Source organism: Dryobates pubescens, chromosome 2 (genome assembly GCF_014839835.1).
Source record: "Dryobates pubescens isolate bDryPub1 chromosome 2, bDryPub1.pri, whole genome shotgun sequence".
Lineage (NCBI taxonomy): Eukaryota > Metazoa > Chordata > Aves > Piciformes > Picidae > Dryobates > Dryobates pubescens.
Window position 1 is genome coordinate 50,271,426 of NC_071613.1, and position 19,176 is coordinate 50,290,601.

The 19,176-nt window shown below is 44.8% G+C and overlaps 1 protein-coding gene across 1 annotated transcript in view; it reads right to left on the bottom strand.

Annotated features, from left to right (window-relative positions):
• TANC1 (tetratricopeptide repeat, ankyrin repeat and coiled-coil containing 1) overlaps positions 1-19,176 on the bottom strand; it is an 87,596-nt gene that overhangs the window by 50,567 nt on the left and 17,853 nt on the right. The window contains exon 2 of the mRNA XM_054177379.1: positions 14,409-14,483. Within this exon, the coding sequence (XP_054033354.1) occupies positions 14,409-14,469 (61 nt within the window). The 5' untranslated portion in view covers positions 14,470-14,483. The remainder of the gene's footprint in view (positions 1-14,408; positions 14,484-19,176) is intronic.

A 19,176-nucleotide genomic window follows, 5' to 3' on the forward strand; every position in this document is an offset into this window, starting at 1 on the left:
CTGTAGCACACTGCTGTTAGGAGGGAAAAATAATTACAGCCTAAGCATATAGTTAAAATAAAAAGTCTAAATATTTGAGACACTCTAATCACATGTATGAGATTTTTGGGGGGAACACCAAGGTATCTCAGTTACTGAGTTTCCATTCCCTTACCGTGGAAATCAAGAGGCTAAGGATCTTGTTTCTCTGTTCCTTTAGAAATGCAGCTTCCACAACAGCTGGTTTTAAACACAAATGTAACATTAGGTTTATTACTATTTATTATTCAATAGAGTGCATGTGAGCTTGCTTCAGAAATTGTTGAATAATGCACAGAGGAACTTGTGATATTCCATTACTGCCTTTGAACACAAGCATGGGAATGCAGCTAACTACAACTAGGGAAATACTGCTGTTCTTGTTAGCTTTTTACCAGACACGTTGCCAAGGTTGAAATTTGGAATCTGTGTAAGTATTCTATTCCAGCTGGAATGCCAGGGAGGGGGTGCAAAAGGCAAGAGAACAGCAAACAAAAATTACCTTCTCCCCCCCCTTTCCAGGGTTAGTAACTCCACCTCCAGTTCCCCCGGTTCTGTTTTCCCTTTTACTACGACACACACAATCAGCGTTTTAATTCAATGCCTTCTTAGTAGGCTTTTGAATTCTGAGTTAAGTTGAGTTTATCCTTCCCTATTGTACATGAAACATTACACCACGGCAGAGAGCTAGATGGGGCTCAAATCTCTGCTGGTGCAAGGCTAATAAATAGGTTTGGATTATCTGATGGTGGGTCTTTCACAGGCTCTGTATATGCACCACTGCATCTTAGCAATTTTTGTTAAGCAGTACTCAGGCTGCCTTTTTTTTTTTTATGATGCTGTTCTCTTGCTAGCACTGCAGGGAGAGGTATAAAGGTGTGTTTTCATGACTCAGAGTCTAAGAGCAGTATGACTTCAAACCCAGAAATGCAAAATGCCTACCACAGGAATTCTCCTTTTTAATCACTTATTTTCCTAATTTCGTAACAAGCTTTTGCTTACTGTCACTCCTATACCCACATTGTTGAGATGAAATAGCTCTTTAGAGCAACAAAGTCACACCTTGAGAAAACCCAACCCAACTAGCTTCAACCTGTGAGGACACCATAGCCTCAGTGCCCTTGGAATGTGTTTGAACAGTGGCGGATTCTGCTGAAGCACACACAAAAAAGCACATTTTGCTCAAAATATGGTAGGTTGCTATGGAATAGCAAACAGCCACTAGGCACAAATCATTCCAAGAAAGCAGAAACTGCACTGTTGTTTCTCCAGGCCCTTTCTAAAAGCTATTAACTAAACACAACACTAGCTGTCAGACCAATCCCACATCTGCGACCTCAAGAAACATCAGCGACAAGGCATAGAAGGGAGCCAACAGAACTCATACACCCCAGCCCCCCAAGTACTGCCCCAGCCATAGCTGCAGGAGGTTGGAACCAGACTCTGGCTGGTACTAGGATGAGGCTCACCTTTACCCATCCCATGTAGCCAAGTCCCAGCAGGAGGAACAGCTGCTCCAGGGTAGGTCAGAACAGTGAGATACTGAGTTCCCACAGAGACAATCCAGTTCAGCTGACTATCAAAGCACTTGCCTCAGACATACACAACTCTGTAATAGGCTCCTGTAGCCAGCAAGAACAAAATGAGAGGGAGATGACCTCTATTTCTTGGTCCCACAGGCTCTTTGAAATGAACCTACAAAGTGTGTTATGCTTGCAGTACAGTGTGAAGGGACTATCCACACAAGGGATGCTATTCATGGCTGGCCATGGTTAAATTACAGCAGATAATGTGGCATGGCAAGCTTCACTTTATGTACTTATGTACATCCTTTCCTAAGTCCCTGAATCTACCATGTATGTTTAATTTACCCTAATCCTGCATCTGCTGTTCTGTATAAATTGAGCTGATGACCAATACACATTTCATCCAGCTTAGAGACAAACTCCCCACAACACTTAGGCCTACACTTATGAGAAGACAGACCCCCAAATGAACAAGACTGTGGGGTCCCCAGGGTAATATATTATGCTTTCCACACAACAGTTTGGTATTAGGGAAATCATACTTTGAAATATTTTAGCTAACACAGCAATCATTTACATTTACATGGTGTTCCCTGGTCTCTACCCCAATGTCAGCAGACAAAACACCAGTTCTGCAACAGGAGGAAGATGACCTCTCACAAGTGTTTTTATGATGTCAAACTAAAACATAAGGAGAGGTCCTGTGAAAATTCCACTTTCTTGCTTTTAAAAACTCTGACTTGTACATTTCCCACTGCCAAACAGCCTCTGGACAAAACAGTTTCATAAGCATCAATCAACACCAGAGTTCTTCCCCAGTGGTCAAAGTAACCATAGGAACAACTTAGTAGCTTTAAAACCACACAGTCCAAGCTTTGAGAGTGGAAATCAAATCCCAGTTTAGTTGCACCTAGGGATGCAACTGAAAGGCATAATCTGATTAACAAACTACTTGTCTTTTTTTTTCCTTAAGGTACAAAAAGATACAAGGATAACTCAAGTAATTATTTTGGAGAGCTTAATATCCTAAAAGAGAACTTGAACTTGGAAGATTAAACTAATCCTTCTATTGAATAGAGAGGATAACTAAAATGAAAACCTATACAGTGTGTATGTCAGTATCAAACAGGTCTAACTCTTCATTCAATACATGTTGCCTGGAAACCAGAAGAATGCTAAAGGCCTCAACCAAAATGGGTAAACTGGAGTTGGGTGCAGATGTTGGAATTGAAGGCATAGGACTGCAACCTTCAGAACAGTGAAATCTAAACCAATGAGTGTAGAAATCTGAACATTGAACAGAAAACACACAGAATGAGCTGAGTTGGAAGGGACCTTAAAGATCAGCTAGCTCCAAACCCCATGCCATGGGCAGGGACATCTTCCACTGGCCCAGGTTGCTCAAGGCCTCATCCAGCCTGGCCTTGAACATCTCCAGGGAAGGAGCATCCACAACCTCCCTGGGCAACCTGTTCCAGAATAAAGAATTTCATCCTAATCTCCACTCTAAAAATCCATTTCCGAGGCAGCCAATTTTGTCTTTTCTTCCCCTTAGCCTATCTACTAAAGTGAAACAAGAGACTCTCAACCCAAATTGTGCCATAGGGGAAGAAATGCTGCAGTTCTGCCTGAGATGTTTGATTTTAAAAACAACAAAAAAGAAGCTAACACTACAGGATCCTGTTGCTGAAGAGTGTTCCTGGCTAGCACCATGGGCTGAAGTGCACTGACAACACCTCCCAGACAAGAGTTTGACTCTAACAACCACCTCTGAGCAGAGCATGGGCTGAATAGTAAAGAAGCAGTGAAGAAACTCTGCCATGGAACAGCTTAAAACTTTGTATATTTATAGTATGTTTGGGGCAGAAGGCTAGAAGGTAGCAAAAACCTGGGTCCCACTTCCTCGACCATTCTCAGAGATGAGCATCCAGTGAAGACAAGACAGACACTGGTATTGCCCATAAAGAGGAGACAATCAGCTTCAAATCTGTTGGCAGGCTGGTCCTCAACCTGTATGCAACTGCTCTGCCTGCAAACTGCCCTGGCACTGCCACTGGCACAAAGGAATTACCAAACTGTGTCAGCCACCGATGCCTTGTCCTGGTCCAGAACTGTGGGGTGGCAGAGCAGAGGGAAAGGCTGCCCAGGAGAGCTGCAGAGACTCAAAACCAGCCTGGGTAAGCATGGTGCTGCAGTGCTGTGGTACCTACTGCACACAGCCATCACTGAAACTCCTGCAATGCTCTTCAGAGAATCTTTGCCAGCAAAAGTTTAAAATAGTATCTTAGGAGGTACAAATCTTTTGCTATGATAGAGCAAGGACAATAGTCTGAGTTGAGATGGACACACTGACACAGGGAGCATGCAGAAGATTGTAAGGACAGTAACTGCTGCTGGGGTGTTTTGTTAGCTGCTTTACACGAGGGTTCTGCTCTCTTCCCATCAAGCTCCCTGTGATACCTCTCAGAAAACTGCTGAGTCTGAAGAACAGCACAAGAAGCAAACTGTACCCACTGACACGCACATGAGCGCTGTGAAAAGAAAGACTCTCTGCAGAGAGGAGCACCCAGCGTTCAGATGTGCTTACAGGCTGCTACTGACAGACCTATTCAACTTTATTCTGCTTCATAGAATGTGCTTCATTCTAACAAGTGTTAAGAAAAGCTGAGAGACTTTACAGACAAATTCAGGAGGAAATTAATGAGTGGGAAGAAGAAATCAGCTGTATGGCATGAGGAAAGCCATGCATCTGGAAAGCACTTTCCAGAACAAGGCATCAGTATGTCCAAGCAGTAAGGAACTGTTTAATGATTACCAAAACCAGTGATTTTGATATTTTAAAGTCCAGTTTTCTTCTTTGTTCCATTCCCATCCTATTTATCCAGTTCAACAGAACTGACAGGCAGTTGTGGACAGACCTCTGCAGCACAGTTCAGACTGTTCAGACAGTTCAGCACAGACTGTGTATGAGGTGCTTTATTTTAATTGCAGAACACAAATAATTTGCCTTTAAAGGATCTGTGTCTTTCAAATCATAGAATCAATAAGGTTGGAAAAGACCTCAAAGATCATCAGGTCCAACCTGTCACCCAACACCTCATGACTACTAAACCATGGCACCAAGTGCCACATCCAATTCCCTCTTGAATGCCTCCAGGGACGGTGACTCCACCACCTCCCTGGGCAGCACATTCCAACGGCTAACAACTCTCTCAACTCTCTCTGGGAAGAACTTTCTCCTCACCTTGAGCCTAAATTAAAGTGCTTACGTATCTGCATGGACTTGTAGGTACACAGCCAGCTCAATTTAGGGAGAGGGCAGTCTAGGAGGACAGAAGGCTCACCAAGTGATTAGGACGATGTATCATTCACTGCTACCAACATTAACTGGGAGCTGAGGAAAAATTCAAGTCAAGTGCAGTCAGTCATCAGCCAGCCTTCTGGGGCAGGAGAAGAGGCTTCTGGCATAGAAAATACAGGCAGGAGGGAAGATCAACATTTAGCTGTTTTGCTCAAGACCCTGGGGAGACCAGGAAAAGGGGGAAACTAGCCTGGAATGGGAAGAAAACTCATTATGACCTGAGCAAGAGAAGCAGCGAAGTGCATTGAGTGAGAAACAAAAGAAGTGAAGATTAGAATAAAAGGTCCAAAAGGACAACCTTTGCCAACTATGCTCGTACTTGACATTATTTGCTCACTTTCTGGCATTTATTTCTGAACTCTGGATTACTTTTTCAGTACTCAAACTAAGAGTGCTCTCTTGTAGTGCTTACTTAAAAAAAACCCCCAACAACCAACCAATTTTAACAGAAAAGAGTGGAGTTTTGTTTGTTTGTATCTACATGGGATGCATCACTGGAATTAACTTCTGGGAAAAGACATTCACCACATTAACTGCTTAGCAAAGGAGAAAAAAGCAAAACAGAGTTGAAACTCTTAAATAACTGTCAGCAGCTGCAGAAAGTGGGCAAAGCAACACAGAATAATCAAAACCAGCTCCATATTTTAAGCATGAAACAATGCTCCTTCTGTTGCAAGATATTTTTAGAGCAGCAACAAAAAGTCAAACCAAAGCTTTGAAGTACTCCACTACGAGTTCAACGTCCCAGCTAGTGGATGTGTGTTTTATGCACCACAAAGTCCCTTTGCACTTCAAATTCAAAGCCTAATATCATATATATATATAGAGAGAGAGAGCCTGGAGAGAAGCAGCCAATTAAATCTGCATATTCCATTTTAAAATGCAAACTTATTGTATTGAATGATTTCAAGCCAGAAGGGTGAATTAAGTTCTTGGTGCCTGGTTTCAAGTCTATTAGATAGAGATCTTTCATGAGACATAACACGAGAAAGGTGGGGTCCAAATATGCATTTAACTAAACAAGTTCAGCTGAGCGTCGGAACAAAGTTTCTGCTACAGGGAAATGACTCTGAAAAGACTCAATTTTAAAATAATTATTAAGCAGTGGGTGTTAATAAAAGATCAGGCCTTCTGGCACAGCAACTTCATTTTTATGTTAAAGTAGCAATTCAGCTGCCATTAGCAAAAAAAAAAAAGGAAAGAAAAGAAAGTGTCGGTGAATGTGAGCAGATTTCTGTGTCTCATTCCAAGTGCTTGTAACAGCAGCCTGTGCTAAAGGGAAAGGGGAAGAGAAAAACAGGAATGGCAGAATGTCATACAAGCCACCACAGCTCACACCCACGAAAGTAATTTCATTTTTCAACCAGACAGCTAACTAGGATCTCCATTTCTCAATGGGATCTGATCATAAGTGGGAAAAAAAAAAAAACACAAAAGGGAGACATTTCCAATTCACAGATTTCACCCAACTTTAGTAGAAGAAGCTGGTAAGAGCAAAGCATACAGACAAAATGACTAAAGAGTATACCAATCCACACCAGAACACCGTGCAGAGATAAAAGGATCCATTCCATCCCAGCTCTCCAAAATTTCTACACTCATGCTTAGCTCAGAGATACTTTGAGAGAGACACTGGAATACAAGAAGGAAAACCAAACAAACTAAGACTCCCACGTGTACTGGGAAAAATTAAGCCTGATCTACAAGAAGGATCCAACAAAATCCAAGAGAGATTTATTAACCTACAACTTTTATGTAGCCCCAATTAAAACATCTGAAGCCAGTCACTCAAAGTATGATGCATACCAATGCACCTTTGTGTCATCTTCCAGAAATCAAACCCCCTCATCTGATCTCTCCAGATCCTCTACCTTTAAAGCACTAGGGTATTACTTTCTCAACATTATCTTTTTGCAGGCATAATAATCTGCCCCTTGTTATTTAAGCACTAGAGGAATGTCTAACAAGCTTTTAAGCCGAAAACCTAAAGCCCCAACTACTTACCACATTAATTTCTACTGAAATCAGTGAAGTTTTCCTGCATACTGTGTACCACACTTGATGCTAAACTTCTGGTGGGATTTAGTGCAGGAAGAACACTGCAAACTAAGCACAATACTTCCATTATTCATGTTCCTTCAGGCCTGATATTGGGTCAACAGAATGACAATGCTCACGCTACTAAAAAGCCATCTGAAATAACTGAGCATGTTCTGTAGAAATTTAATATACAGGATTTGCTTTTTAAGTTGAAATGCCTTACAAGTCTTACCTACTGAATGGTTTTTTCCTTCCTAACTCAAAAAAAAAAAAAGCCTCAAAAAAAGGCAAAGCAGATTCCCAGAATGCAGACAAGTTGCTGCCTTGCTGCCTTCAGGACAGTTCCAGAAAACAAACATAATTATATACTGCAAAGCAGCTGGCAGCATACAAAACCAACAGGAAATACTAATACAAACCTCTCTCTGAAGCATTTTTAAGCATCTGAGTAACAGAGGAGAACTTCTACTACACCAATCACAATTATGAAGTCATTTTTGTTCACATTCTGAAACTTATTCTGTATATTCTCCCTACTATCACTTCATCGTGGGCACAGGCGAGACGGGCAGGTAACCCTGCAGAACTTGAGTTTGAACAACGGTCTTCTGGCTCCCATTTCTGGAGTGCCTCTGAGACAAAGATACCAAGTTTCTGTGCTATACTAAAGTCAAAAGATGAACTCCTTCCCAGAGAGGCCGGAGGCAGAGAGTCTCCCAGTGACCACAGAGGTGGATTTAAAAACCTCAAGGAAAGGACTGGAAAGCATAACAACCCACATCAACTATGGCAACAGCACGGAAGAGAAAGCAGAAACAAATTTCTAAGGCTGTTAAAGAAACACAGGCTAGAAGTAAAAACAAAGAGACAAGATCATCTTACATCTAGAAAATAAAGTCCATTAGCAGAACAAAGGAAAATGCTAGGGAAAGAGAATGTGGGCCCTAAGCACAAGTCACAAGGACTAGTAAGAGACTCCCCATCAGAAAGACCAGGTCTGCCACTGCTTACTAGAAAGACACTTTGTAAGGAATCTCTAAAGCACCTGGAAACTCTGTCTTTACAGAGATAATATTTATTTAATGACAACAAGAGGAGAAATTACCAAATTTCTGCTTTCTTTCTGAGACTGAATGAAAGCCTTAAGAGACAAAGGAAAACTGAGAGTAACTGCTGTACATTTCCAGCTCGGTGTGAAACCACAGATTACGTTCCAGGCCACAAAAACTGATGACCCTGTTTATCCTCTTCCTTCTTGCTTCCAACCATTCACCAAATGGTTTTCTGTCACTACTGGTGGCATTGTTCCATTCAAAAGTGAGATTCCCACATGACAGCTTTCCACCTGATTAGGGAAGAAGCTGTTTCTATGAAGACCCTCTAATGGTCTTTAGCATGGCACTTCAGTCTCTCTCCCAAAAGCATCAACACTGACACTCTGCCACCCTCTTTTTCAAGATAACTATGAATATAACACACTATTAAAAATTGTATTTAACATCCTCAGCAGCAGGGATTCAGGACTGTTATGCACATCTTCAGTTGTTAAGCCTTTATGTCAGGGCTAACAGGGAAATTCTAACATTAAAACCTGTGCAAGCTATTTTTAACAAACAGCTCTAATTTTGTCCCTTTAACCCTCTTGCGGACTTTTTAATGCTACAGTTGTGCCTTTGTAGAATCATAGAATGGTCTGGGTTGGAAGGGACCCCTGAAGGTCATCCAGTCCAACCCCCCCTCTGCAGTCAGCAGGGGCATCCTCAACTAGATCAGGTTGCCCAGAGCCCTGTTGAGCCTCATCTTGAATATCTCCAGGGATGGGGCCTCAACCACCTCCCTGGGCAACCTGTTCCCATGTTTTACCACCCTCACAGTAAAGAACCTGTTCCTAACATCCAATCTAAATCTGCTCATTTCTAGTTTGAAGCCATTGCCCCTCGTCCTGTCCCTACAGGCCTTTGTAAACAGCCTCTCTCCATCCTTGTAGGCCTCCTTCAGCTCCTGGAAGGCTGCTATTAGGTCTCCCTGGAGCCTTCTCTTCTCCAGGCTGAACAACCCCAGCTCCCTCAGCCTGTCTTCACAGCCCATTTTCAATCCAGAACAAGCCCTGCTGCTGTTTGCAGTAGCTCTGCAAGGCTGACAGATGTGAAGCCAGTGAGACACAGCTCATGCACAAACAGGAAGCTCCGCTCAGTCCAACAGGAACCGTCCCGCTCGGCTCTGAATCGCGCACACTTCCAGGCCTTCCTTTGGTGCACGAGCAATCCCATGGGACAACAGAGTTCACTTCAACAACAGGGTTACTTCAGTTTGAGAATAAGCTATTTCAGTTTAGGCTAAGTCTCATCTATCTTGACTTCAGTGGGAGCGGAACAATCACAGAGGTCAGGACCAAGCTTCCGGGAGCTCCTGCTCCTCAGCTGTAGCTCTGCGCCTCAGCGTATCTCCTCTGCCTGCTGGGATGCAAAGGCATGGGTGTACACAGCACCTGAGCAAAGGTCTGCAGGCACCTTCATGCTGTCCATTCTGAAACAGATTCCACCACCTTCTAGCTATCCAGCACCATTCCTAAACTGGGTGTATGCTGAAAAAAAGGTCACGGAAGTCTTCCTTATGGGTTCAGTCTGGCTCTACCCAGCTGCACTCTCTCCTCTACTTCCTGCTACATTCTCAAGCTCTGAAAAACCTGAAAACCTTTTCAAAACTTCATCAGAAAAAAAAAATAATTAAAAAAATCAAATCTCTGTGCCCACAAAGCCAAGAGAAGCATCTGACTAAACTACTGCATTCATCTGAAAGGGTGGCTGGAAGGATCAGTGTTTCCACACCAGCTGTCTCCAAGCCAGCTTCCAGCACTAGAATGCATTTTCACTCACGGTTCTTCAGAGAAGTAAATTTTAAGAGCTGCTGTTGTCATTAAGGACCCTATTACAAGAGGGATATGGACATGCTGGAAGGTGTCCAGAGAAGGGCCACGAGGATGAGCAGAGGGCTGGAGCACCTCTCCTGTGAGGACAGACTGAAGGAGTTGGGGCTGTTCAGTCTGGAGAAGAGAAGGCTCCGAGGTGACCTCATTGTGGCCTTCCAGTATCTAAAGGGGGCTTACAGGAAGGCTGGGGAGGGACTTCTCAGGATCTCAGGGAGTGATAGGACTAGGGGGAATGGAATGAAGCTGGAGGTGGGGAGATTCAGGCTAGATGTGAGGAGGAAGTTCTTCACCATGAGAGTGGTGAAGCCCTGGAATGGGTTGTCCAGGGAGGTGGTTGAGGCCCCGTCCCTGGAGGTGTTTAAGCCCAGGCTGGATGAGGCTCTGGCCAGCCTGGTCTAGTGTGAGGTGCCCCTGCCCATGGCAATGGGGTTGGAACTAGATGATCCTTGTGGTCCCTTCCAACCCTGACTGATTCTATGACCTGAAGGGACATGAAATGGGACAACTCTACAACTACAAAAAATAATAAATTCCATTTCTCATCGTTTGGAGTTTAAGGACCAGGGAGAAGAGCAAACAGAATACAAGGTCTGCAAAGACCAATGCTCACATCCTCTCTAAAGGCTGAGAGGTATCTTACAGCTGAAAGAACTGGCAGGTCCCTTGGAACAAAAAGAGAAAAACTCAACAGAACCTTTCAGGAAGTCCTGGGTGTAACACAGAACGGAATGTACACGCTTCAAACTCTTCACAACATCTTCCAATACAATATAAGCCAAAATCTCTGGAATTTACTGCATAAATTGATTACTTCCTTCCAAAAAGCAGCTCCTGCACTCCTCCTTGCTGTAGGTTTCACCAGCCAGGCATTACCCAACATTTTTTTCCCAAGTACTTGCTTTCCATAACATTCAATTCATATTTTAAGAACCCCACAAAAGAAACCCAAAAAACCCGAACCAAAAATGAAACTAAAACAAAAACCAAACTCCCACACTTTGACACTCCCCTTAGTGTTAAGAAATACCCTGGTTTGTGAAAACAAAGGAAGAAAATCCTTTCCTGTGCACATAATAATCCAGACAGATGTGAGGAGATCCTAAAGTTAAAAACTATGTGCTTTCTGACCTGAAGGAAAAAGGCTTTCCAAGCTTCAGGCTTTAATCAAAGCCTGGTCAAAGCTGTGCTCCAAACGGCCTCATTTTCCTTTTGAGCTTAAACCAATTTCCATCCAGTATTTTAAGGAAAAATGTACCAATGAAAGCCTCACCACAGGAATCTTTAGCCCACTATATTTAAACAACTCCAGCTGGTAACTCAAGTCAGCAAGCACACGCAAAATTAACAGGATGCCTTTTGCTTTGCTCTGCCATCGCTTCTGTGCATCTCTGCTCTAGTGTCAATGTTTTCTATCTTCAGGACAGCTCTCCTCGCCCTGTCACTCAGAGAGACACTGTGGCAGAATGCAAACTTCAGAAGACCACAAGAATTTCCTGAAGAACACATTACCTGTCAAAGGAACACAGAGCTGCTTCCTGCAAAAGAGCACTTAAAATACCTTCCCCTTGTAAAGCTCCTTGTAAAGCTCGGTGTGGTTTTAAAAGCTGCAGTGCAAGAGGTATGGGTAACTTGATTGCAAAAGAAGACAGGATGGCATTTTTAGAAGTTCTGACAACTGTGAGTGTGTCAGGCTGTGCAACATTCTGTACTTAACACATTCAGGGAGTAATCATATTTACATTTTTTTTCTCTTCTGTGAGCGTAGCTTTGTGTTAGCAAAGAGCATCAAATTCACTTTCAAAGATAATTTAGCAACCCCATGCAGAGCTACAGGCTGGGGTCAGAGTGGCTGGAGAGCAGTCAGGCTGAGAGGGACCTGGGGGTGCTGGTCGACGGTAGACTGAACATGAGCCTGCAGTGTGCCCAGGCAGCGAAGAGGGCCAATGGCATTCTGGCCTGCATCAGGAACAGTGTGGCCAGCAGGAGCAGGGAGGTCATTCTGCCCCTGTACACTGCACTGGTTAGGCCGCACCTTGAGTACTGTGTCCAGTTCTGGGCCCCTCAGTTTAGGAAGGAGGTTGACTTGCTGGAACGAGTCCAGAGAAGGGCAACAAAGTTGGTGAGGGGTTTGGAACATAAGCCCTACGAGGAGAGGCTGAGGGAGCTGGGGTTGCTTAGCCTGGAGAAGAGGAGACTCAGGGGTGACCTTATTACTCTCTACAACTACCTGAAGGGAGGTTGTAGACAGACGGATGTTGGTCTCTTCTCCCAGGCAAGCAGTACCAGAACAAGAGGACACAGTCTCAGGCTGCACCAGGGGAGGTTCAGGCTGGATGTTACAAAAAAGTTCTATACAGAGAGAGTGATTGCACATTGGAATGGGCTGCCTGGGGAGGTGGTGGAGTCACCATCACTGGAGGTTTTTAGGAGAAGACTTGACAGGGTGCTTGGTGCCGTGGGTTAGTTGCTTGGGCGGAGTTGGATTGGTTGATGGGTTGGACGCGATGATCTTGAAGGTCTCTTCCAACCTGGTTTATTCTATGTATTCTATGTATTCTATGTAATTTAGGACCTAACTCATCAGAAAATCAGATGTGTCAGTGCACAGCAATAGTTTGAAGGTAGAAAGGTGACTGTGAAGAAAAAGTACATAGAATACATAGAATAGAATACATAGAATAAACCAGGTTGGAAGAGACCTTCAAGATCATCGCGTCCAACCCATCAACCAATCCAACACCGCCCAAGCAACTAACCCACAGCACCAAGTACCCCGTCAAGTCTTCTCCTAAAAACCTCCAGTGATGGCGACTCCACCACCTGCCACTCATGTCCATTAGCTTTACAGCCACTGCAGGCAAGACTTCTGTTAAACCTGCCTGCCCTGTGCAGGTCATGCTCTCAGTCACCACCTCTGCACTTCTGTAACCATCACTCCTCAAAGAGCACTGCTGGTCCTTCTCTGCCCTCCAAACTGGCAATTACAGTTCCTAGTTACCCTCTTTTTACATGCAAGCAGTGTCCTACTAAATTTATGGTTAATATAAAATAAGCTTTATTTTAAAAGTCAAATCTGTTGGTGATTAATTTTACCTTCAAAAATCCCTGTAGAGCAAAAACTGGAATAGGATAGAATTTTGATAGCCAATTTCTTTTCAATATGTATTTTTTCCTAAATATATAAAGAATACAATTGTTTTGCCCATACTCCATAGATTTTGCTTCCATAGTATAGCTGGAAAAGTAGTTTTAAACATACTTCCATAGTTCAGGTTCTGAACCTCTGGATGTGTTTGGGCTGGCAGGACACAGCCTGCTCTTTTTATCTCCATGGTCAGCACCTAGGGCAGGCTGCAGTCACCGGTGCCTCCTGGCAGCAATCCAGTGAGGAATGCCCTAGATTCACCTCCCAGGAAGGCTCAGAGCTGCTCCCTGTGCTATGCCCAACACAGAGTGGGGGCTGTGGCCTACAGACCTCCTGGCAGCTGGCCTCAGCACCAGAAGCCACCCGGTGCCCCACGATGGGGCATCTCTGCTGCAACAGAGCAGGGGTAATTGCTGGATCCTGTTCAATATCTTTATTGATGATCAGTAAATTTATTGATCATCAGTAAATCAGCAGATGACACCAAGGTGGGGGAAGGTGTTGGATCTGTTAGAGGGTAGGAGAGCTCTGCAGAGGGACCTTGACAGGCTGGACAGATGGGCAGAGTCCAAGGGCAGGAGATTGAACACATCCAAGTGCCGGGTTCTACACATCGGCCACAACAACCCCATGCAGTGCTACAGGCTGGGGTCAGAGTGGCTGGAGAGCAGCCAGGCAGAAAGGGACCTGGGGCTACTGGTTGCTAGTAGGCTGGACATGAGCCAGCAGTGTGCCCAGGTGGCCAAGAAGGCCAATGGCATCCTGGCCTGCATCAGGAACAGTGTGGCCAGCAGGAGCAGGGAAGTCATTCTGCCCTGAACTCAGCACTGCTTAGGCCACACCTTGAGTCCTGTGTCCAGTTCTGGGCCCCTCAGGTTAGGAAAGATGTTGAGGTGCTGGAAGGTGTCCAGAGAAGGGCAACAAAGCTGGGGAGGGGTCTGGAGCACAGCCCTGTGAGGAGAGGCTGAGGGAGCTGGGGTTCCTCAGCCTGGAGAAGAGGAGGCTCAGGGGAGACCTTATTGCTGTCTACAACTCCCTGAAGGGAGGTTGTGGCCAGGTGGGGGTTGGTCTCTTCTCCCAGGCAACCAGCACCAGAACAAGAGGACACAGTCTCAAGATGTGCCAGGGGAGGTTTAGGCTGGATGTTAGGAAGCAGTTCTTCCCATAAAGAGAGATTGGCCATTGGAATGTGCTGGCCAGGGAGGTGGTGGAGTCCCCATCACTGGAGGTGATTAAGAAGAGACAGGATGAGGCACTTAGTTGATTAGATAGTGTTGGGTGATGGGTTGGACTTGATGGTCTCAAAGGACTTTTCCAACCTGGTTACTTCTATTCTACTTATCATGCACAACTCATCTACATTAGAAGGAATTTAATTGATATTCATACCTGAGTCTTTCCTGCTCCCTTTTCCACCCTCTCGACTCTTCTTTAAAACTGCCTTTAGCATTTTAAATGTTGGTCCTGAAAGAAAACAGAAAGAAACAGAAATCAATGCCACATGAACAGCATCCATTCACACAAAACCAAACAAAATTAAGTCAGCATCGATATAAATAAAACAACCAGACAGGCAGAAGAGATATTTTGGTAGTTACATTCACTTATACGTGGTAGGTTGGTTAAGGAAAGTCCTGATGCACAAGGAATGTTTTAATACTTGAGCTAAGCAATTAGAAGTTCACTGTCTTCCTGCACTGGAAAATACTCCAGCATTCCCCACATTCCACATCTAATTAGGGTTATAAGGCTAAACCCGTGCAAGTTACTGTAAGAGACTGGGGGGAAAATAAATCAGAAGAAAAATCTAACTCCTGACCAGAATTCATCTGCACTGCTGGGGAAGCAGCCACAGGTTAGAAACCCAGAGTCAGCTGGAGACCCCAGACTGCAGGAGTGTAGAGCTGAGAGGTGCCAATGGGACATGATATCCACAGGACTCTTCCTCACCTGTGTGCAGAACACCACTGACCAGCATAGGCAAAGCTGCAGAGATTCCCCTGAGCACTGCCCTGCTGTGCCCATGCCCATGTGCCTGCACACCTGTGCTGGTGAGCACGCCTTTCTGTCCCACACATCTTGGATCTAACCATCAATTTCACCTCAGCAGCAGTGGCAGACTCCAGAAGATTGTTAATTATAAAGGGGACCTGGGGGTACTGGTTGACAGCTGGCTGAACATGAGCCAGCAGTGTGCCCAGGTGGCCAAGAAGGCCAATGGCATCCTGGCCTGCATCAGGAACAGTGTGGCCAGCAGGAGCAGGGAAGTCATTGTGCCCCTGGACTCAGCACTGGTTAGGCCACACCTTGAGTCCTGTGTCCAGTTCTGGACCCCTCAATTTAAGAAGGACATTGAGACTCTTGAACGTGTCCAGAGAAGGGCAACAAGGCTGGGGAGAGGTCTGGAGCACAGCCCTGTGAGGAGAGGCTGAGGGAGCTGAGGTTGCTTAGCCTGGAGAAGAGGAGGCTCAAGGGAGACCTTAGTGCTGTCTACAGCTCCCTGAATGGAGGTTGCAGGCAGGTGGGGGTTGGTCTCTTCTCCCAGGCAAGCAGCATCAGAACAAGAGGACACAGTCTCAAGCTGCACCAGGGGAAGTTTAGGCTGGAAGTGAGGAGAAAGTTCTTCCCAGAGAGATTGGCCACTGGAATGTGCTGCCCAGGGAGGTGGTGGAGTCACCATCACTGGAGGTGTTCAAAAAGGGATTGGACGTGGCACTTGAAGCCATGGTTTAGTTAGTCAGGAGGTGTTGGGTGATAGCTTGGACTTGATGATCTCTGAGGTCTTTTCCAACCTTACTGATTCTGTGATTCTGTAAGAAAAATGTATGTAGGAAGAGAGTTAAGTTGCTTCAGGTAACTATCTTCAGTCAGAACGTGAGGAACACGGAAGGAGAGGAATCAGAGAAAGCATGTCTTTCTCAAAAAGAGCACCTATAAATTGTAATTTCATTTGTTTACTGAAAAATTCCAAAGATATCTCATTTTAGGGAACGTGAAGTACAGAGTGTGCAAGAAGAAGTCCAAAAAACCAAGAGCAATCTGACCATGCTGCCTTGTGTAAAGGACTTCCTGCTGATTTCATGTGTTTTTCATGGCAAAGCAAAAAATGTCCATCCAAAAAAACCATGGATTCTTCAGAAAGTTCACTTCTTTTTTACTGAAGTAAAGCAGAACAATGAGTACAGCAGAGATCTTCAGCTTCTATGAATAACCTGAAGCACACACAGCTAACTCAGACTCACTGGGAGGTTTCCAGAGCTTATTTCACACCCCGTGCAGGAATTTTTGGGCCAGCTCTGCAGAGGCACAGCTGGGCACACCAAGGGCTGTTTGTCACCTGGCAGGGACACACCTCTGACAAGCTGACTCCTCAGTGGCACACAGCACAGAGCAGGCAGGCAGCCAGCACACCATCCTCTGTGCTCTGCAGCCCGGGCAAAGGATCTGCTCGGGATTGCACATGGAGAACAGGCACTCTGCCGATACTATCGCTCTGCAACCTGAGGAGTCAAACAAGTTCTGCAGCACTCCTGGGTGTTTCCCCAAGAACCTTAACTGAGCAGCCCTCTCCAGCTTCAGCATTAAAAAATACCTTTGAAAAAGGCCACAAAAAACACCTCCAAAATTTTAACCACATACTCTGTGTACTCATTAGCGACTTGGTATCTATCATATTCTATAGGCAGTGTGCCCATAAAGCGAGCCAGCTCTCCATGTATCTGTCCAGCAACGCAGAAAAGGCTGGATTGAAAGAATGTGGTTAATGACATTCCCCTGAATGATGCCCAGTTTTTTGGGAGTAAGAAAAATTCTCCTAAAATTCAGCTATAAAATCATGAGAAAGAAAAAGTGAATGCACTCTCTCTTCCTGCACTGGAATAGGTTGTCCAGAGAAGCTGTGGAGTCAACCCTGGAAATATTCAAAGCCAGATTGGATGGGGCCTTGAGCAGCCTTTGCTAGTGGGAGGTGTCCCTGCCACTGGCAGGGGAGTTTGAATTAGATGATCTTCAAGGTCCCTTCCAACCCAAAGCATTCTGTGATTCCTCACTTGTCTGTTTGAGCCAGACACAATCCACCATAGCAATGCATCTCCCACGATGAACCAACAGCACCGACGACTAGAAAAGAAGTTTAAAACGGAACAGCCTGAACCAAAATTCAGCTGCAGGCCTGGTTCCTCACTTTGCAACACCATACACTTCATGTTCTCCAACAGCCAGTTATTGGGGGGAATGAGAAAGCCAACCAAGTGCTGGATCTCCACTCTCACTCACTGTGTGCGCTCATGGCTTCCCCTTTCCCATGACTTACGCCTTCTGGCTTTGCCAAGGGAAAAAGCAGCACTTCTCCCTTACTCAGCAGCTTGCTCAAAGAGCAGTGACATGGGAAGATGGCAAGTCACAGCCCCAGTTATGCTGTTAGCCAAAAAGAATGACTTTTTGAGAGACTCGGTCATGGTCAGCTGGGAAAAGCCCATCTGATGATATGAGAAAATAAACCACTTAGACAGTTGTATAAAGATCAACTCTGCCAACTGGATCCCAGCTCGTGCTGCATACATTTTAAAATGGATGCTACCCTCCCACTAGCCCAGCTGTTTGTCTTCAGATCCATGACAGCTTCCACACAACTGCCTTATCCTCAGAGCACAAAGGGAAGAGGCAGAAGGTCCCTTATGTAAGAATGTGTATGATCAACTTGTTCATAAATGAGGGACTCCAAGAGAAGATGGAGGGTTATTGACATACAAATGCTGGGTTATGTAAAGAGTTGGGAGCACAGACACAACAGTTTACTTCATTACTAACCTCTTACAAATTAACCTCACTACTCAGGAAACCCCCTCTGAAAAGTAAAGGGGAGGTTTTAGACAGGTGGGGGTTGGTCTCTTCTCCCAGGCAACCAGCATCAGAACAAGAGGACATAGTCTCAAGCTGCACCAGGGGAAGTTTAGGATGGAGGTGAGGAGAAAGTTCTTCCCAGAAAGAGTTGTTTGCCATTGGAATGGGCTGCCCAGGAAGGTGGTGGAGCTACCATCCCTGGAGGTGTTCAAAAAGGGATTGGACACGGCACTTGGTGCCATGGTTTAGTAGTCATGAGGTGCTGGGTGACAGGTTGGACTTGATGATCTCCGAGGGCTTTTCCAACCTTATTGATTCTATGGTGATGAGAAATAAAAATCTTACTCTGTGAGTTTCTCCTCAAAACTCAGCAGCTTCCCTGCATGAGACTATTTTCCACCTCTAGCTGCAAGTGACAGATACCAACAACAGTACCAACATGATCCATGGCTTCTGTTTGCCTGCCTTCTATCCCTTACCCATCAGAGTGGGTTATTTTGACTGCCCATTGGAACGGGCTGCCCGGGGAGGTGGTGGAGTCACCATCATTGGAGGTGTTTGGGAGGAGACTGGATGGGGTGCTTGGTGCCATGGTTTAGTTGATTAGATGGTGCTGGATGATGGGTTGGACACAATGATCTTGAATGTCTCTTCCAACCTGGTCTATTCTATTCTATTTTCAAAGATCTATCTATGAGAATTCATCAATTCCGGAGAGCCCAAACTAAACAGCATGTAACTACCTCACCTAACTCCCATGAACCCCACATTTCCTGCTTCCCCAAGCTGTGGTGTTCAACTTCTCATTTAAATCCTGAAAGAAAAAAAACAAAACAACAACCAGCTGGCATGTATTTGCAAGGAAATGAAGAGTGGGACTTGTTGGTCATTCCACCACCTGCACAGAAGTGTTAAGGACTTGCCACCTTTCAGCGTGGGATTTATTAAACAGATGCTTCAAAACCAAAAAGCTCTGTTTGAAAGAGTAGACTTTGTAAATGGATCCCCAGATTTGGTCCTAAGGTTTCCAGAAAACTTCTTTTAAGGCTTTTGTTGCCTTCAAATGAATTAACAATTTGCCTGTCTACATACAGAGAAGTTTCAGTATTTCCTTTCCTGGCAAATTTGAGTTCCTTCAGCTGGACTGCATCGTTCCAACGAGGACGTGGGTAATGAAAAGGCTTGAAGCAGCAAGGTGTTACTGATGTGACAGAAACCAAAACAAGGTGGTAAGCAAAAAGAAAAAAACACCTTTAAAATGACTGCATTTTGGGTCATCAATACTAATATTTTACCATAAAACATAGATCTAAGG